Source organism: Hylaeus anthracinus, unplaced genomic scaffold, assembly GCF_026225885.1.
Source record: "Hylaeus anthracinus isolate JK02 unplaced genomic scaffold, UHH_iyHylAnth1.0_haploid 3, whole genome shotgun sequence".
Lineage (NCBI taxonomy): Eukaryota > Metazoa > Arthropoda > Insecta > Hymenoptera > Colletidae > Hylaeus > Hylaeus anthracinus.
Genome location: NW_026535284.1, coordinates 15,397,103 through 15,418,645, shown reverse-complemented (window position 1 = coordinate 15,418,645; position 21,543 = coordinate 15,397,103). Strand labels below are relative to the sequence as shown.

At 50.6% G+C, this 21,543-nt stretch overlaps 1 protein-coding gene across 1 annotated transcript in view; it reads right to left on the bottom strand.

Moving 5' to 3' along the window:
* Window positions 1-317: 317 nt before the first annotated feature.
* Window positions 318-21,543, bottom strand: part of LOC128893616 (T-box transcription factor TBX20-like) — a 40,005-nt gene continuing 18,779 nt past the window's right edge. Inside the window, exons 4-6 of the mRNA XM_054154711.1 lie at window positions 11,617-11,784; window positions 11,295-11,371; window positions 318-2,030 (exon numbers count right to left, since the gene is read on the bottom strand). Coding sequence (XP_054010686.1) covers window positions 1,523-2,030; window positions 11,295-11,371; window positions 11,617-11,784 — 753 coding nt within the window. The 3' untranslated portion in view covers window positions 318-1,522. The remainder of the gene's footprint in view (window positions 2,031-11,294; window positions 11,372-11,616; window positions 11,785-21,543) is intronic.

Here is a 21,543-nt window from a genome sequence, read left to right as displayed (position 1 = left end):
TAAACCGACGGTTCATTCCGACGATTCGCGGCAGCCAGAAACCCATTATTACGCACTTTTCGTCGAACCACATCGTGGGCTGTTTCAAATCTAAAATTGCTCGTACCTCGAAATCGGACGGTTCTGAAAAATGAAAACTTTGCATGCGGCATCTTTAACGAGGTATCAGGGCTGGATAATTATTTGTTTCTTGTTCATTCCAAGTTAGGGATTACCTAACCTTAGGGAGTTCAAATCCGAGTAGTTTTCGTGAAATTGGAACGCTGGAAACGATGGTGTCGAATGAAGGAAGATCGTGTTAATGAAAATTCGTTTATTTCTATTCGTGCTACATCGAAGATACGCCGTTAACGCTACACGCTACCAAAAAAGACTTTATTTACAAATATCCGGCGTCTCAAGGAAAGACGCGTTAATACTATCGTGGTATATGTTACAACTATAGCGGAGTTTATCCTCCGTTTTTGTCGCGCGGTCTCCCTTTCCTCTTGTCGCGCGTATATATTACACATTCACTTCGAATCCGTTCACGGTACAACGACGAATCGATCTAATTTTCGCGCGTTAATCGCATTCCGTTTATTTACAAGTCGCTCGAGTTCCCGGGGAAAAAAGAGGGCGATTAATTAAACGTGTATTACCTGAATTACTTACGCAGACAACTTTTTATTCCATTACAATTAAATATAATAAATATTCACAGATGAACTTGTATGTTAACAAATCGAACGACGATACGAGCCCTTAATTACGAAAGTGATCCAAGTCAAAATTTAAAAAAAAAAAAAAAAAAAAAAACATGTTTATCAGTTATTTCACACAAAATTATTTTAAATTAAATCGATTCGATGTAATTTTTTGTTTTCAAGAAACGTAGGACTTTGACCACTTTTATAATTATAGGGACGTAATTGCAAAGTTATCTTTGCGATTCGAAGTTTTCCTAAAAGGTCACCGGATCCAACATTTGTTTTCGGCTCGCTGCTGAAGGTTTTTCATTCGGATAAAGAGTTTCCGCTGATTTCCAGAGGGAGACCCTCTCCTTTCCCGAGTCTCGAATCGTAAGGGTCTACGGTTACATTACGCGGACACAGAGCGAACAAGTACGGGCCATTTCCCTAAAACTAACGTAAGTAAGGCTCGACGGAGCGCCGAGAATTTCGGAGGAGGTTTCTCTCCTCCAACGCGAACGAAACGCTCGGTACCGAGCCGTGACGAGGATCGTCGACGAATTCGGAGCGCGTTGGCCAACCAGCCGAATTCCTCGTTCAAAGAAAGACGATACGATACGACACCTACTGCAAGGAGCTGCGAGCCCCTGAGCGATTCCTAGAGTCCGAGGAAATTTTCTTTGGCTGCATCTTCCTTTTTTCCTCGTCGCAAGTTCTGACGGAAAAATTCGAAGCATTTCCAGAAAAACCTCCGAAGTATCGACGAAACTTACGACGAGTCTACTCGCGGCTTCGAGCGTGAAGAAAGAGGTACGACGAGGTTACGAACGGTGAAGTTTCGAGGGTGGACGCTAATTGGGGGTGGAAGGGCGAACCCTCAGGGGTGGAGGTGTGCTCGCAGGTGGGGGATACGGGGTGTACCTCAAGGAAGGGCCCGTGGCGGTGGGAGGCGAGGATCTCCGCGAAATCATGGCAACGGGTGGCGGCTGCCAGGGCCAGGGTAGGGCAGCGGGGTAAGGAAAGGGCGCTGTGGCCGCCACGGCAGGGTAAGGGGACGAAGAGCCGGTGGTAGGCCTGGTTCCGGGGTGCGTTTGGCCGACGGTGCCGTAGAGGAGGGCCGTCGACGGCGTCATCCACGGGGGCAACGCGTGCGACGGGTTCTCGTGCTGGGATTGTTGCTGCTGCGACTGCTGGTGGTGTTGTTGCTGTTGCTGCTGCTGTTGGGCACCGAGAGCCGCGGCCGCGGCTGCCGCTGCCGCAGCCGCTGCGGCTGGCGACGACATCGCGAGGTGCTCGTACAGCCTGACTGGCGCCACTCCGCATCGGACCAGTTGCTGCTCCATCAGCTCCATAGGATCCCTGAAACAATCCAACCAAACGTTCTTTAGTCTCTTCGACAATTTTTTTGCGGGCATCTTAAAACGTTTACCGTTTTCAATGGTTATCTCTACGCCGCGTTACGAGTACAAGCGTACTCGGATAAGTTCGAAGAGCTGATCCTGTCGATGATAAATAGTAACGAAAACGGTCGCGAATAAGTATGTTGCGAGATGTAAGGATGAGGTCGATCGGGACAGGGTTAGGCTCGTCCGTCCGATCGGCCGCGAAGATGGACGTTATCGGCATCGAGTGGCCTTTTAATAGAGAATGAATCGATGATGTACCCGCCGCGGATAGAGAGAGACAATCGAAGGAGAGAGGAAGGCGCACGCCGGTAATTAAGACGACGTTTTCTCGAATCGATATCCTCGGAGAAGCCCGTCCCGGCGACGGATTAACGTGATGGATGATTTGGTGCATTAGACGCGAGCTTAATTAGGGTTAATTATCGGCGATTGTACGGCGGACGACGGCGATCCCTCGACGGTATTGGCAGGAACGCTAACGAGCGAATTATTGGCCGAGCCGTGGATGAGAACGCGCGTTTTGTCTCGTTCGTGGCGGTTCGCGTGATATTCGCGATAATTAATGGTACAGCGGTGGTATCATTGCGTGGCGGCGCGGACACGTTGCATCGTCATTTCCTACTTTCGTGATTAAGCGCGGGAGTGGTGCGTAAACACCGTGCGATTATCGCCGAGACCATCTTAATTATTAAGACTTGGTTGTTGGCCGACCAACGATTGCGGACGAGGACGACTTTCGATATTCAGGGGTCTTTAGAGTTTCGCGGCCATTTAAAATGGAACATTCTCGAGTATTGTGAAATTGGTAGACCTATGGATTTAGCGTGGCACAATTACGACGATATCCTGTGTACTATGCAAATACTGTAGCCGACCTCGCGCTCGTTTTTAAAATTATCAACAGAAAAATTGAACGTCCCGGGACACTGGATTTATTGAAATTTAATATCCCAAGTAGACGATTCACTCGAAACCGGCGTCGAATGGCACTCGTGAAAGGGAACCTCTAGATCCCGAGGTTTCTCGGGCTTTCGAGGAACCGGATGATCGATAGGAGGTATCATCGTCGTTTGGACCGCGGTGAAATTATCCGATGAGCTGCCGGGTATCAGGTTTTCTTTCGTCCACTTGACTCGACTTCGCAGAGACTACCGAATACCGAACTGCGACCGTCCATCGAGATCGTTTTCTCGGGTAGCTACGCGGGTGGGATCGGGTCTCTTCGGAACAACAGAGGAGCTCCTATTTCGAAAATCTCGGTTGTCCACGCTGGCTAGGCGTAGGTCGACCTTAACCTCTTCCCTGGGACGCTAGAATTTACTACAGCGGTGGTAGAGCTTCTAGATCAGGGGTAGCCAACCCAAACGATCTCGCGGCCACTTTCGAAATGGAGTCGTTTTAGTAGAGATTCGTGTTCGTTTATGTATATTCATCCCGAAACCCGTCTCACGATACTGCAGCGAGGATCCGACGAATTTGAGACGAACCCAGGCCGTGGAAATCAAAGCAAGACGGAGGCACCGAAGAAGCAGCGACGACGCAAAGAGGGGAATAAAAAGGCCGATCCGAGGAATAAAAAGGAAAGGTACACGAGCGAAATAAAGAGCGAGGAAGGAACAATGGATGCGGTGTGTGCAGTTGGCGCGTCTCGGTTACCACTCGACCCTTACCGCTTAACGCCTTCTAAAGTTGCTCCCGGGCCTCGCCACGTTGAAGCTATTTTCACGCCGCGTCGGAGATTTAGCTCGAAAAATATCAATTACACGATTTGTGGGCGACGAGTTACTCGGAGGAAATCCGTGCAGAGAAGAGAAGCCAGAAGGCAGAGCGGAAGGAAGGAAGAGCTCGAGAGGGCCCGAAGAAACGAGCCCTGGCTGAAAGAAGCGAGGGATTAGGGGGGCCCGGGGCTAATCGCCGTCCGCTCGAACGTGCCGGACCACACACCGCCGCGTCCGCGGCCATTCCTCTTCTGCCTCTTCTGAAATATCGCTGTCAAACGCCCCAAACTCTATTAGTCGATACGTACGATACGTCGATTCCGCCCGATCGATCGTCCCGGTCGATATTTCATCGCCGGAATCCGTGGATCTTTCGTCCATGTTCGCGACGCAACAAACATCCGTATATTTTTTTAAACCGCGATAAACACAGAAAGAAATACAGTTTTCGTAATTCCGTGTTCAACAGATACTTGGTCCACGACGCGAAAATCACTCGGTAGAGTGAGATCGAAGCATCGGCCCTAGGCCCGCCGATAATTACTTAATCGTAACTCGAGGAATGAGTCCGGAAATCGAATTACGCGCGATAGACGAAGGTGAAGCGGACGGCGAGGATCGTGCGCGCGAGCGCGCGCGCGGCACGAGTTGCACCTGTATGCGTAAAACGGAAATGATGCAGCACCCAGAGTCTCTATGCATTAACCCTGACTGCAACTCACGACGCGCCGTGGCCTCCCAGCCTTGAATTATATCCTTAATGTTTTCATAAAGCTTCCTTATGTACAGACAATAAAAGGCCTAATTACAGTGGTTCGCCGGGACGGTAAAGTCAGCCCGAGGCGGTCGCCTATTACTATTCGCGCTATGCAGGGCCTCCTGTAATCGTTACACCGTGCAATAAATATTCCTCGTCGATCCGACGAGCCGAGTATGCCGAGTTTTCCCTCGTAATGGCGCGGTTACGCTCGAAACGTACTAATTACGGGCCACCGCCGTAACCCTTCGAAGGTGTCCACCGTCGTTACACCCTTTTCCACCGCCATCGATCTGCGCAAATTGCCATCCGATATCCCGTATTTTCCGCAACTCTGTCCTTACTTTGTACTCGTTGGCCGGACTATACGAGCAATAAAAGGATAAACGTTTCCCCGCCCTTGCAATTGGGCCCTATCGACCAGTACTTGAACTGATATCGACCAGTGCTCGAACCGATCCCGATAAAACTAATTCGCGATCAAACTAATGGGACAGTTGGACGCGTTCGCCCGAACACCGTCGTTGGTCGATGTCTCCGCGAGCCACCTCAACAGCGCGCGATTCCAGGGTGAAAAAACGATCGCGGCTCGTTTCGAATCGAAATCGCGATTGCACCATCGAAAATCTGTATCGCGTGTATAGTATTTCTTTTCAGCTGTAATGCGTTGACCACGATAACATCCATGTAACGGTGTATTAATTGAATTCCAGGTGGCGAGGGTTTCCGTGCCTCAGGTCCCGGCAGGCAGACGTTCCGTAGGAAAGGTCCTGCAGGAAAAATGGAATCGTGGAGTTTTCCAGGTCCGGGGGAGAGTGGTTTGGTGAAACGGTCGTACGGGGCTCGCGATATTAGCACGGAGGGGATTCCATCGTATGGGGAGCCTGTTATTCTCCGCCTACCCCGGGGCTGACACAAGGCATTAGGTAAGTGGTAGATAATAATAGGTTACACCCCACTGATGGCCGAAGGTAGTCCATCGAGCGATGCGGCTTCGTACGACTCGCGCCGGTTTCTCTCGCACGCATATCCCGTGAACAACGAGACGGATGGGGTCTTATCGACGGTACGTGCGTTTCGCGAAAAAAAAAAAAAAACGCTTTCAACGGACGATTAATGGACAAGTGCGAAATAAATATTTCAACGGTCGACGTTTCTGCGTTCGGAATAGTAAATAGTCGGCCGTTCGCTATCGATGAGGCCCGCCTCTTTGCGTCCTCCGCGCCGTTAGAGTTCGTCGACCATCGATCGACTGAAAATTAATGTCCTCGCGCAACATGCGTGGAAAAGTCACGTTGAAATGGACTTGTCGCGCTCGGGGGGGACCGGGGAATCGCAACAGTGACCAGAGAGGATCGATGCATAAAGGGATAGCTAGCTATGAAAATTTTAAACGCGTCGACCAGCGATCTAGACGCTCCGTATCCACGAGATCCGCGTGGCTAGCCGAAACGCGTAAAAATTCTCGAGAAGGGTTTGTCGAAGATCTCGAGGCTCGACAACCCCCTGTAGGACGTACGGCGGGCAAAAGAAAAAAAAAAAAGGGAACGGTAAATGAGAAACGACCGATCGCACCGAAATACGGGTAAGAAGATTCGAAAGAAGCCGATGGTGAAGAAGCGGTGGATCGGGCACCGGGAGGGTGGAGGGGGATGGTCGAAAGAAAGGGAGAAAGGGGGCAGAGAAAGAGCGAGTGTAACAGTGAAGAAATTAATAGCCATAAAATATGAATAGAAATTAGCAGGTTCGGGGTGGCGTGACGCGTTTGCTCGCTCATTTCCTTTCGGCGCGTTGAAAAACAACAAAACAACACAAAATATGGTCGAGCCTGTAATTTACCCGGCTGCCGCCTAGCAGGCCGACGCGCGATCGAGCCGCCTCGGTGTGCACGGCTCTCACACCGACGCGACTCCGCGCCGGGGCCCCTCTTTCGACGCTCGTGTACGTGGAACCGAGCGTACCGCGAGCAGAGGAGCAAGTGTTAGTGGAGACCACGGTCGCTTCGGAGCGCGCCTTCTGCGAAGTCGACTCGGCTCGACTCTGCCGGGCCATCATCGTCGTCGCACGGTAGATATGGAAGGTAATGATCCGGTAATGACCCTGACGCGTTGGATGGCTATCCAACCAGCGGCTGGCTTAGCCGATATACGCGCGCCAGGGCTGGCTGGTACGGCGTCCAACGTTTCACCGCCACCCCTTTATATTCCCTCTTCTTCTTTCTCCCCCTTGACCGCCGCCGCCGCCACTAAAGTCCCGATGATGCACGGCGAGACCTTTGTTTTTGCGTTTTAAACGGCGGTTATTAGCTCCGTGGCGTTCTCCAGCCACCGAACGCTTCTCCTACCCTTCATCTCGGCTTCGTTTTGCTCTTTCGTCCGTCGAATCCTCGCCCACCCCCTCGTTTTTCTTCTTCGCGGACTCGCCGTCCTCGTCTATCCATCCCGGCGGTTTTGGTAACGCGGCTGACTAATGGGCCAGAGCGAACCGAGGACTTTCGGTGTCGGCGGCTACGGTCCTCTTCGACTCGGGACTCGCGCGCGTAGTAGCGTCCTTCCATCGCGAATCGGGAATCGTCGCGATAACAGGCGTAGGGACTAGGTAGGTGTCGGAGGTGCGCTCCACTTTCACTTCGTCAACTTCTTCCGAGGCGTTCAAAAAGCTTCCTCTCCGTGGATCCCACGCAGTTTGTCGCAGAGGTGAAGCAGGACTCGTCGAGGTCAAAGTAGTTGGAAATGTCCAAGTTCCTTCGGTGAACGCGAAACGAAGAAAAGAGCTGCGCCACGATCCTCGCTCGAGGACGCTCGAGAAACGAGCAAGAGAGAGGATCCGAGTGGACGGGGCAGAGAGTTCGCGAGGGGAAAAGGAGGAAGAAGAAGGCCAGAGCGGCAGCGGTAATGACAGGCCGTCCGCTCTCGAAGCTAATATAGATGAATGCCCTGCCCTCCTTGCCCTCCGGAACCAGCGGAGAGAACGTGGAATCGCTCTCTTTCCCTTCTGTCCCTCCGGACCGCGCGTCCTCTCGTCCTTTCCACTTTCGGCGAGCGACGACCGTCGGTTCCGTCGCGTCCAGGAGGAATTCGCGGACACCGTTCGTCCTAACCAAATCTACAGACTGGAAACTCGGAGAAAGCAGAAAAGTCGCACAGAGGTTGGAAAGTAACCTTCCGATTAAGAATCGAGGATCCACAGAGACGAGCGCTCGAAGCACACCTAGAACGACAGAAGCATCGTATCCAGGTGGCTGCAAGCACCCGATACTTTTCGCGGAGGACAGAGAAAGACCAGTGGATAGAGGAGCACCGTTCACCGAGCACGGGCACCCGGGCGTGGGCGGGTTCGAAAGCGATCGAGGGCTATCGAAATCGCATCGAATCGCGGATCGATGATCGGCGCGACACTCGAGAACTCCGAGACGCACCGAGCGCGATAAGAGGGCGTAGCGAGATCGCAGAAAACGGTCCGGAATCGGTCGGCCAGGAGGGAACGGAAGGGAAGCAGCGCGGCTCCAGCGGTTACGGCAGTCGTGTTTGGCTGCACGGATGCGGCTCTGGCGGCGTCCCGAGTTAATGAGAGAGCGGCCGCACGGGGCAATACGGCGCATGCTCCCGCCCACTTCACGCCGCCGCTGATAGATAGATGCCCCTCCGGCCCTTTCTCCCCCTCTTCCCTTTCAAACCTCCTTCTCACACCCTCGGCATCCCCCTCGCCCTCGCCCTCGCCCTATCCCTTTCTCTATCTCGCGCAACGATCCTCCTCCCCCGGAGTTCTTTCTCCGCTGCCCGACCATCATCACGTCCGCGTTCGCATACGTGGCCCTGCAAAAAGCCCCGAAATCGTTGTTATAAAGATATTACGGTAACTGCGAAAATTTAAGAACCGTTTATAAAAAACGCGGTCTCGCCTCGCAGCTCCAAATTTACGGCCAGCTGCCGCGAGAAACTCGAAATTGCCTCGACGCCCCGTATACGGGGTGCGCGTCCGAAGTCGACGGGCCCAAGTTTCCGTGTACGTGGGCCGGTCGAACGAGGCAAGAAAGCGCCGGCGAAGCTGGCAAGTCTTGGAAGTCAACAGCTACGGGGGAAAAATCTGATTTCGGTGCGGCAGGTGTTTTTTCGCCCATCTCGGTGCGTACCTCGACGCCCATGATACGGAACCGGCCGATACCGATGGTCCACGTACTCTTGGGTACCGATCCTATCGAGACCCGAACACTCCGAAACCTATCCTCTTTATTCCTTACGCAGAGTACTCAAAAGTCCGACGATCGCGAGAGTCGAGAGCATGGGTCGCGAGTTGCGACGGCAGCAGGTCGACCGATGCGGAATGACGCGGCAAGATTTTTCGTGATCACGGTTAGGCAGGTGCTGATTTGAGGAGGGTCGCGGTAGAACGTCCAGCGATTTCGAAACGATCGCGCGTCTGCTCGCCAAACTGCCGTGTCATTAAAGTGGTCGATCGACGACCGTAACGTCGCGTCTATCCGCCGCGAGCCGAATTTACGCTGGGCAAACAACGACCCGCGACACCGACCCTTCGGTTTCGAAACGAGTCTCTTCGCTGGACGGCCACGAAACGGCTCTTTCGCCGCGAACACGTGAACGTGTTTTACCTCGGTTTGTGCGTTTGAGGAGAAACGTTGAAAAGCTCGGAACACGCCCCACGATTCTGGGAATCGCGTTGGAGAGATCGCGTCGGGTGGCCCTCTCGAGGAAAGGACTTTTCGAGCCGAGTCTCGACACGCCTCCGATTAGCACGTGATTACCGCGCGCCGGGTCTAACGCGCTGCCCACGAGAACGAACATCGACGGTTCCGAAAATTCGGCCCGAAATGAATCGACAACCAGACAACTTTCAAAGTGAATCTAGGCTGACGTTAAGTATCGACGGGGATCAAGTATCGATATCGTTACCAATTTCCAGGACACGCAACCCTTTGTATCGACGCTCGCCTGAAATCTGGGACACGATAACGATGCGTGTCCCGGAGCACCGGTAATGGCATTTTTAATTAAACGGGGACGGTTTCAACGGCAGCGAAATTTCTTAATTATTGCTCATTTACGAGGGAACAAATTACTTAAATGTCCTGCTTGTACTCGCGAGCAGGTGTTCGACGGGAGATAGTCTAGCGACGGTAAATATAAGTACGCGCCTTTGTCATTTTTGAGGCATATCGAGGCAATTATTTTTTACTCGGAGCGAGTCCTCGTTTCTCCGGTACGATGATAGTCGCTATCCTTACGGATCACCTCCGAAACTCAGAATTCGTTAAGTACGTCACCGACCGGTTCGGACCGACCCGATGCACGATCGATGGCGACAACGAGAAAATTCACGCGGGTATAAAAATACACGCGACCGCTGTTCGAGTTAGATATCGTTTTCGCGAGTCGAAAGCACGAGACCCAACGGGAGACGACTTTATTGAGTCGCCGTTATCGATTCCCCGACACACGCTCCGTGTATACGCCGGGGCATTTGCATAAAACCTTGACTCGCGAACAGGAGATCGCCGGGATCGTGCGTTAAACGATTTAGTGGGCGTATTTGCGGCCGAGTAGCCACCGTTGGTACATGCTAATTGAAATTAAACGACTGGGTAATCTCCTACAGAGAATCTTTCGTCGATTAATCGTTGATTACCGCAGTCTTTCGGGAACGGCGTAGGTTTACATAGATCCACTTCGGTAATGAATTAGAGACTCGAACGACGGATTGCAGAAACGTTCGATAATTTCTTATATTTTAAGTGGAAGCTTAACAATTCTATGGGCATTCCTCGTGTAGCCAATTAGCATGAATTATTGGAAGAACCCTCGTTAGATGTACGTACGTCTGCCTATACACTCCGTTTCCCAGTTTATTCAGTGGAACGTTCTCGGACGGATTTTTAAACGATCAGCACCGAATAGAAGGTCGTTGTTTGGTTCGTTAATGGAGATTGCTTATCGTCGAGCGAAAGACACTCGCGTTAACCCACCGTCAATCGCAATTAATCGAACGCGATTATTTCTCGGTGAATATAGAGGCTGATAATGAGGTAGCATCCATCTGCTAAGATTAATGGAGTCGCTACCTATCGGAGCGTTACTTTGTCGCCGTTAACGATAATCCTTTGACGCAACACGCACACAAGCGTGGAAAAAAATTCTTTTCTGTCACGCGTGTATACGCCCCGGTCGTAAACGCAGACGAGAGAGAACACACGGCGAGCGAGCGAGCTAGCGAGCAGGTGCATCGTCATTCATGTAGATAGATGATCGCGGGATAACCGCGGAATCGGCCGTATGTGTGCACGCTTATTCAGGATCAAAATGTACCTTTCCTTCGACATTTAGCGTTGTATAAATTTCCACTTTTAACGAGAATCTAAGAGATCGCGCGATAATTCGGCGCGGCGTTATGATTAAGGTGCCGACGTTATAATGGCGGGTAATGATCGCTTCACTCGGCGCGCGGCCTGGCGCTCGAAACCTGCTACTTGTGCACGCCGAGAAGTCCGAGCCGAGCGGAAACGAACAATTTTTTGAATAAATTAGTATCCCTCGCTACCGGTGGAATTTACAATGCCGCAGGAAAGTCGCCGCGCTACAAAGTTCCATAACTTTGTCGCGACGGATATTATGGCTCGAGCCTCCTACTTGCAAGCGCAAATAAAATTTTCCGTTTCGGTACTCGCGAGCAAGCGGTTCGAGAAATAAGAAGGGTTGATGTACGGGTCTGCGTGCCGTGTCGTACGTACCGATCGAAGTCCGTGAGCCTGGACGAGTCTCGAAATCCCTTGGCGAACGGGTTGCTGTCGATCTTCAACTTTGTTATCTGCAAAACGATCGGTACACCTTTGGTAATCGCGTCGCGTTTGCACGCGCATTTGTAAACGAGAAACTCGACTAATTCCGCGATAACAGCCGCGTTTCGTATCGCGGTTTCTCCAGTCGCGTTATCGTCGAGCACTCGATCAGAAAATTAGTCGAGTTTCCGCGCGAACACGAGAGTGAGAGAGAGAGAGAGAGAGAGAGAGAGAGAGAGAGAGAGAGAGAGAGGCGATCATCGTTTCCACTCACCAACTGATTCTGATAGGCGGTCACCGCGGTGAAAATCGCCTCGGGGAATATGAAGGTCTTGTGCTCCTCCTTTTGAAGATCGGTTATGTGAAGATTGTTGTCGTCCGTCTGCCGACAACGGACCAAATGTATCCTCGGTTGGTATCGATGCATCGAGTTCAGGACGATCTGAAAATAGAAAACGAGAAAGTTTGAAGCCGCGGTGCCGCGCGATGATTTATGTAATCTTAATTAAAGTCACGGAAATAACTGCCAGCCGACGTATATAAATCCTGTTCGCGGTTCGAACGGTTAACAGGTGACGATGGGCTATAAGTCTCGTTCTTGGCCACTTATCATTCCTTATCTAGTAATCGATAACGGAACGAAAATAACATCGCCGATTTGCATTGCATTCAGCCGGACGTGACTTCGTTTTATAATCGTTCCATTTCGCAACAGGTACTTGCGGACAATTCCAACGGAATTAATCAACGCATGATCGTTCACGCGAGCTTTCGATTCGACATCGATATGTCGATCGGACATATTTATTTATTCCGCGAAACATTTTTGTATCGGAAACATAAAATTCCTTCGTGTCGGTCTTGGGAGTAGGATTCGAATGGTTTCGTTTAGGTTCCAATTACGCAATGGCCCTTACGGTGGGCTCCCAATTTTCCGGCCGAATCTTGCGATCGAAAGTTTTAACTTGGACTCTATTATTCCCATTGTACACCGTGCTCGAACATCGAGCCAAGGTACGTTGCGGCTATAGTCGATGGAGCGAGAGGAGAAGTTGCGTATCGATTTCCTGTCCGAAACAATGTGCCACGATGGAACAAGTTTCTCGCGCGGATATCGCATAACGCGCGCGTGTAAATCCACTGAATACTTTAATGTTGCTCGAACCTTGCCATTTCACGACACAATTGCGACTTTCGTGCGAACTGCTCGCTCGCTCCTGCGAATTCACCCGCATAGAAATAACGTTTGCCGCGCGTCAACTTCTCTTGCCGCGACGCGAGACACGGACGCGTACACGTCATCTTTCCCTCGATCTGACACGAATCGATAGTTTCGCGGTCGTGTACTAAAATCCCAATGGGTTGTTCTTCTCTCTTTGTTGCATCACTTTTTTTTTTTTTTTTTGCATTGAATTTGTTTCCAAAGAAATTCTAAAACTACGTTTCTTCGTATTTATATATATCGTTACCTAATCAACAAATCGTCACAAAATATTTACGTATCTTTATTTTTTTTTTTGGGGGGGTGGGTTGCGAAAAAGGTCACGATCATAAACGGAGTGGTGAATGAAAAAACATTTAAGAAGCCCTGATCTAAGAGAAAGGTTGTGCGAAAGAGCACCGTATAAAAGGCTAAATATTGCCAATCTCGCGACGTAATGGGTGACATTTAGAAACTGCTCTTCCTTATGTTATTAAGCACAATGGAAGCTAATGCCACGTGATCGCGTAACCTACACGCGAGCGCACCTGTGATATTTTGCATCCTTGTGTTACATTAGCATGTAATTATTTAAGTTTTAAATCACCTTCCCAGCAGAAACCATAGAGCAACCGAAATAGTACATCCCACAGATCGGTCGTCCATCCAAAATGTCGCTTTCCCGGTCTACCATCGAAACGATTTTATTCGAAGCTAACGAAAACGGCCGTGGAGCGTCAGAGTCGAAACCGGGGAACGGACACGGGTGGTAAAAGGACGGTTCGTGACCAATTCGGTGCTCCTTGATCGCGAAGAACCGAGTTCAAACCGAGCTTAAAAGTCTCGTTCGCACGACCGGATCCATCGTGTTCCTCGGAACTCGAGAAGCCGCGGCACACGCTCGAACAACACCTCTTGCACCTACGGGCACGCTCACAATCGCGTCCGATATGCCCACCCGATAAACCTGTCGTGAACGTATCCAATCGGATAACTTATTTCGTTGTCCGTTGGCCACGCCGTGGAACGAGGAAGCGCGCGTTCCTTTTTCGTACACGAAATTTTCGTGCCAAGGCGAGAAGCGTATTTCCATAGATTAGCATAGAGACTTACTCTGCCAACAGGACCACCTTTAAATAACGTAGGGAATACGTGCGTGTCGAGTCGCGCCGTGTATAAAACTATCCGAGGTGTCCGTAATTGCTTTTACCTCGCTGATTGCGTCGACGCAATTATCGCTAAAAGAGATATTCGGCGCGTAACGCATTCTTTATCGGTCACGGTTCCGTCGTGACGCGAGCGTTATCGGTCTTTCGGCAGCGTTATTAAAGTCGGGGATCGTTACGAAACTTACGGCGCATCGTGCATCCTTGGGAAAGCGTTATTAAATGCGATTTTTATTAGCGACAAGATTATCGCATGAAAATATATCTCCGATATCTGCGGCTGGGATCGCGCGTTAACACGCGGCGAGGCATCCTCCGACACGAATATACTACCGTGTCGTCGCGAAATAAACGAAAACCGGGCGCGCGACACATTCGAATATCGCGCGAAGCGACAACGTGTCGTTATCGCGTCATTCGATAATTAACTAAACGTCTCAATTCTTCTCTTTTTGTTCCGTAGCGCCGCCTGAACCGCGCCGGCCACGTTAAACTATCCGAAGCTCTTACCTTGGTCCCTGTCGAAAAATTAGTAGGCTATCAAATTTGTACGCGAAACATTTGAAATAAATTACGGAAGTTGTCCCGATAAAGGCGACTCGATACGTTTATTTTCGCAAAGCTATAACGCGACATCATCAGCGGCGGTTATGAGCATATTTCGCTTGTTAGGACTCGCGGCATGTTCTCGCGCTTACGCGTACGTTCGCGCCGTTCCCTGGCGAATCGAAATTATAGCGGTAAATAGCAGTTCGAGCACTCGGAGCAGCGCTCGTAATCGAGAACCGAGCTCGATCGACTCTCGTCGTCGGATGCGTACAATTTGCATTCAGCGATACATCAAACAACGCGGCGTCTATGTAATACACGTTGATAGCGGCATTACACGCTGGATTTATAGCCGTTTTTCTCGGTCCGTCGGCTGCGATCGATACTTACTTGTCGATCGAACGGATCTTCGACGACCAGGGGAGCGGTATTCCTTCGTGGGGCCCAACGCGAAACGGAATTTTAAAGGGTCTACTTAAACACGATGGAGGATAGTTTTTTAAATTTGTCGAGATGACAAAACGATCGAAAATTGTATCTGGTTTGGGGAATGCGGAATTCTTGAGTGGCTCAGTTTTAGGTGAGAGCTCCAAGTTGAAGCTCCGTTCGGTACAAAATCTACCGAGGTCAGAATAAATAGAAAAGAGTCATGAATTTTTCAAGCATCGATCGTCGGGGCCCTTGGGTGGACGTCTCGTTCGTCTAGTACGCCACTGTCCACGGTCACTCCGGATGGAAACGTCCCCGGATAACGTTTTGTTACTTAATCCGGCAGCAGCGACCGCTCGTTCCCCGGCCATAATTTATTTTTATAACGCGAGATTATACCGTGAAATTAATATCCGACGGCAGCCGTGCCCTCTTCTTTCGCGACGCTCGTTTATGCGACTATTTACTGTTACCGTTATCGATATCCTCGCGTCACCGATTATTATACTTAACGTTGTCTCCGCGCGTTCACGCTCGTCCTGTCTAAACTCTCGTCGGGAATATTAACGCGCGCGTTAATATTTACGTTCGCCTCGTTGCATTTATTGTCGGTCGGGTGAATATTTCGTATAGATATTTTTTCAAATCCCGATCGCGATGAATCTCCGTGTATTTTTCGGAGAGATACGCGCGATAAAAATGCGATAAATGTGTTTGCGGATAGTTTCGACTGCGGCCCTTAATTCCCTCGCTCGGAGACAGTCGTTAACGCGAACCGTCGGCGTCCTCGCAGGTGTCCGGAATGTAACCACGTAATTACGCAAGGACTACGAATTATAGACGTATCAATTAACCGGTCAAAAGGCGTAATTGGGCTCCGCTCGTCGAGGTGTTCGACGCCACTTCATTGATTTCGAACGGGCGCGCTTGAAATTCGTGGCTCCCCGTCAAGTCTACAGCCTCTCTCAAAATCAACCGCGCTCCATCCGAGCGTGGCGAGCCGAGGTCAACGAAATTTCCATCTCTCGAATATCGCCGGTCGATCGCCTACCCGTTCACTCCTACCAATTTTTTCGAAGATCAGCAACTCGATGCGGGAAGGGTTCGACGCGAAATTAGCCCGAGTCGTTTCCTTTATTTCTGTTTAACACGTTCACGCAGGCGTGGACGCCCCAAGGGGCTGTAACGGTGTTGGTAGCTACAGTAAGGGCTCAGCAACCCCCGAGTACCCGAGCTACAGGGAAGAGATGGATGAGAAGTAAGAGATACTGCAAACAGTATTGAAATAATGCAGGAGTCACGTAAGATGATAAGAAGAATGGAAACGAGCTAGTGATAAGTAAGCAGTGGTGCAACAACTTTGTATAAGTTACGCACATTAAATAAATGAACGAATGCAAGCGTGTACCACCGGTGGCTCACAGCAGCGCCCCGGCGTGAACGTGTCGGACTAACTGTTTAATATTTAGATTCGACAGAGTCTGGCATCGAGCAGATGTATCATATTTTTCACTATTCAACGGTACCAAGGCTCGAACGTGGCTCTCGATTGCGCAACGTCTCATAAATTTTTGGATAATACGCGTTGTAGACATAGTCCAGCACATTGTATTTTAACGCTTTCGACTAAGCTTGGTTCCGTTCGGAAGGTAGGATGTAATTTATCGCACCGAGATACGCGCTTCCCAATGAAAATTATGCGTCATTGTTATATAGGACGTTACGGTGGCGGTCAGAGTTATTAACATTCCTGTGTACACAGCATGGTTATCATTTTTAGCACGCTCGTAGCTAGTCTTCCTTAACCCAGTTACGGCTGACGTCCTTCCACGAGGATTAAGAATTTAATTCGAATATAATTTTTTAATCGTCCCGCATTTACAGTAGGCACGTATCGGGTCGACGGCCTTCTGGAAGGAAAGGTCACGTTAGGGATCCTGTTGACATTTAATGGTCGAGATTTTTTCGCTGTCCGCCTTTTAGTCGCAATTGGAGCAAAGCAACTGACAACTTAACTGGCGACCGACTAGATAACCGTTTCGAATGACAGGATAGACAGCTACCTGCGCATATAAATATAAAATTAATTATAGAACCGGAGCCGCGGAATCGTCCGAATAAAATTACGTCCAACTCCGGCGCGAACGATGGAAATTCTATTTCCGACGGTACGCGGCACCGTCGGAATGTCCTTCGAGTAGGAGATTGTTCTCGGCGGAGGAGAAAAAGGAAACGAAGTCTCGAATTTAATTCGTGTCCGGATAACGAGTACGCGGGTCCCGTGTACCGGACCGTAGGTTTCCGAGCGGGGAACTTTATGCCCGCACGATTATAGGTGTCTGGGATCCCGGGGTGCCCCTATCCGTTTTCTCTGCGCCGTTGGATGGTGGGACACCCCACTGCAACCTGTCAGAACTCCAATTTGCTCTACTCTGTTCGGTCCCGTTCGTGTGGATGCCACCGAACGCACACACAACCCACCTCCAAAGTCCCACGTGAGCACCAGCTAAACCAAAGCACGACATCCTTTTCCGATTCCTCTTGTTTCGAATATTTTTAAGGATCGTCGTCTCGATGGTGTCATCCTTCCGACTTATTTCTTTCGAGCACCTCTCCGCGAACAGCCGCCAAGTCGAACGGTTCTTCTCGTGGTTCGTTTCACAATTTTCGATTCTACTCGAGTATTTCGCGATATCGTTTCGAGATTTCTCCGTTCAGACGCGAGTTTCTATATCGTACCTGCGCGAACGGGGGTTTTTAACTCTTACCGTCGCCATGGTCGGCGTATGCGAATTATTCGCAGGGATGTAATGCACGCGCGAGCATACGAACGCATCCGCATAAATTTTCGTTTAATTTATCAACCCCTCGCGTCGCGACTCGCTCAGGTATTCCTACAGGAAGCCGAGACACGAAACTTAATACCCAGCGTCGGGCTAAAGGACATTCCGCTCGTGATCGTGAGAACCGGCGCTCGCCAGCGCGCTTCGTTCCGAATTCGAGGGAGGCGTTTACTTTTCAGGGGATGGAAAATCCAGATATCGATATTTTCTTCGACACAATTATCGAACGCAACGAACCAACTGCCTGTTCCGCGAGCGACGCGGACTTGGAAGCGCTACCGGCATCGATAAAAGATTAAAAGTGATTTATGGAGGCTCGGTGAATTTTTCCACTCTATCTTACCGCCAATCATCGCGCGTCGTCTATCGTTGAAGTAAAAGCTTCGATGGCCAAGTTTTTCATAGTTGATCGTGTTGATTTCATCTAGCATGCCCTTTATCGCGACGTCCCAACATTCTACGCAGGGTAGAGACAACTTCCTCAACGATTAGGTGGAAAAAGTCCTAACTTGGCGAGCTCTTAGCGAATGATGAAGGATCACCGCGCGAGCAGGTATCCGATCCTGGGAGACATTCGAGTAGTAGATCGCACAGATATCAGGGTATTCGGATACGAGAGACTCCACTGTTTGCGATAAAACGCCATATATACGCGCAGATAACAACGAGATTCGCGTTTCATCGAATCGATTCTCGCATTCGTCGCGCTTTCGTCTCCGCCGTTTAGTCAATTACACCGTAAATCTCAATTGAATGTCCGCCATCCAGCTCGGCTCGACGAATCATAAATCATTTTTAATCTCGATATTATGGCCGACCAAAGCCTCGGGGCACCTACGGCGCTACAAGTGCGCCGCGTTAAGAAATTATTAATATCCCTTGATTCCAGGCTTTTCCTTCTCGACGCTCTCGACTCGCCTAGCCACCGCCGTTCGATACGTTCTCCTCTCCGCGATGAGTCAGTCACGGTACATTGTCGGTAATGCCACGCACGGTTTGCGTTCCGCGAACGAAAAGAAATCGGTTTTTTCCCCCGTTATATTCGGAACGGAAACGTCAGGTGCGCGCGTACAGCGAGACCAGAGCCGCGGGAATTTTTATTACGACGTTTCTTATTCTCGCTCCCGACGACCGAATAAAGAGAAAAACGAATGGGAGGATCGGCGCACCGTCGCGTTCGCATTTAATTTCCATGACAAAGCCACCATCTCGCGACGAACGTAATTGACAAGTAGCACAGCGGATCCTCGATCGCAGCGAATCCCCGGAGGATATCGTTACCACGATAGCGCTCGCAAATTCCGCGATTCGAGATCGAGTTTTCGTTCGGTGACGAAGAAAAAGTTACTCGTTCTTTCCTCGTTATTCGAGATTTGTATCCCGATAAGAATGCCGGTCGCGGAGAGGAGGGCCCGAACTCGAGGCTGGTCGAATTAAACTTGATCTCGCGGTCCTCCTTGAGTCGGTGTCGCCGTCGTCCCGAAAATCGTCGCTGTTCTCGGTCGGCGAGAACGTTCGCGCCGCGTTTCGACTTAATTCGGATTTAAGAGTAGAAAAAACGTTGGTCGATCCCGAGATTCCAGCGGTCGAGTGCATCCGGTGAGAATCGCGAGAGAAGGAGCGCGCGTGAAACCTGCGCCTCCCCGCAGGTATCGCGGGAGAAAGAGGACTCGACGCGGTCGCAGGTGGATGGTTGCTTTTGGACCACCGTGTAGTAGCCAGCACGCAGGCGGGGGTCTTATAATATCGCGTCATACGAAACGATGAAATAGTGGCCGTAGCGAAGGAATGTTCCCTACCACTTGAGTCGTCGAGTTGAGTTGACTGGCGTTGCGTGGCTCTCCCTGGCTCCAGCTCCGGCTCCGCTCGGCACGACTGCTTTTAACCGGTGTGTCTGTTCCTCGCCTCGACACTCGCCTGCCTAGCTTTTTCTCCTTTTCTTTCTTTCATCTCTCCCCCTCCGCCCCGTCTCTCTCTCACTCTCTCTCGCTCTCTCTTTCTCTCGCTCTCTTTCTCTCTCTCTCTCTCTCTCTCTCTGCCCCTCGAGCTTCCTTTCGCTGGTTCTTCACGTGTATATTCGCCTACCTATCCTTCTTTATGCGCCGGTGTTCCTCGCGCACCTTCTCCAGGTACATCGAGCTCTTCTACTCCAGTTAAATCCAACCTCTCTAGGCACTCTAACGACTCCAATAGCTCGACTAAAAGCGTCGAATGAAACGAAAGAGACGAATTTCTCGCACGAAAACCTCGCGAAGCGACACCTTAGGGCCACTTGCGCGCAAGGTGGACGCGCGTCGTCCGGAGACATTACTTGGCGCCGGGAGTAGGCGGTAACGAGCGTCTAATTACGGTAGGACGAACTCGACGGTACTGTGCACCGTTCGTCCGGTGCGCAACAGCGATCGTTCCGAGCGGACGACGAGGAAACATCGTCGAGCAGCTTTCAGGCTCGACGCGAACTTGTAAACGTCTGCCGGCGATATATCACGTGGAAACGGAACGGAAAGCGGATAAACGAGCCGTAAGCGGCAGAAACGAGCAAAATACGATTTGAATCGCGGATATGCTGCGAGAACAAAGTATAGTTTGCTCGTTCCCTACGCCCGCTAGATCGAACAGTTTAATAACTGATAGACGCACTCGTAATAAACACGCTGGAAAATTCGATGGAATATCTGTTAATCTCCTCGCGCAATATAAATTGAAAGTAAACAACCAGCAACTGGAATTAAAAGGTTTGCGATTCGGCTCCTGGCAGGTAGGGCGTCAAAGAGGCAACAGATCGTTTTTCTGCGAGAATTATGTTTTACTCAAAGTTTTTATCAAGATAAGTCCTCGTCGAGGAGAGCCCCGCGGAATCTCGACGCGGAGGGCTGGCTAGCGAGAGACGGGAAGAGGCTGCGGAGAAGAGATTCAAAAGGTGCTCAACGGGCCAGGCGTGGGCTACTCGTGATCATCATGACAAAAGCTCCGGGCAAACATCCATTCAATTTATTAGCTTATAGGCACGCCGTCGTGCCTACTATACACAACCACCTACGATACCACCACCAACCGCCTATAATGCTCCTAACATTATGGCCAGTCCGCGAGTGGACGGCTCGCGCGATCCTTGCGTCGCGTCTCTCCTCTCTCGTTATGTCTACGCTCTTTTCCCGCGTTACTACTCTCTTTTCGCCATAGAGTTGCACTTTTTACGACGCTAAGTTCCCGTGGCCGCGAGATATTTCAACGGCCAAGAAAAGAAACGGACTCGAATTCCGTTCGAATAACGACACGAGTTTTTGACGTCTTATCTGCCAGGAGCCAAATCGCAGATCTTTTAATTCCACTTGCTGCTTGTTTACTTTCGATTCATATTACGTGAGAATTTCAGGATGGACATAGATAAATTTTTCTCACGTTTGAAAAATAAGACAATGACCAAGAACAATCGGCAAGAGTTATCGCCGCGGACCGTTGTTGCGTTCTCCGCGAGTATTACGTGCATCCCCGCAATAATGTCTACACGGCAAAGATTTTCAAAGACTCGTTGTCGGAGAAACCGTGGGTCGCGGTATGTGGTCCACGCCTCTCTCGACTTGCGATGGACCCTGTAGAAGACTGAGGTATTCACGGTCAGGTAAAACCGCAGCGAGCCGTCTCGTGCAGTCGTTCGGCGAAGGTCTGCGAAATTCGAAGGGGATCCGTCGCGAGCCGCGTTATTTATCGGTAAATTCACACATCCGCGCGTTTCCCCGTCAGCCGGGCGATTCGAGCGCGGCGGCGCGCGCGTAAGTTTGTCGAAAATAAGGCGGGACGACTTAACGAACGACCGATGCCAACGACGTCGACAATGCTCGCGGATTACAGTGTCGTTTTTCACGGCGCGGAATCGCGCCGTTTCGCTCACCTTGGCGTCATCGGGGACGACGTCGTTGACGAGATTTCGGACGTTCCGGCGCACCGAAAATGGCCTCGTAAAACGGATACGCCGGCGTTACCGGGGACACGTAGGCGTGGTTATCATCGAC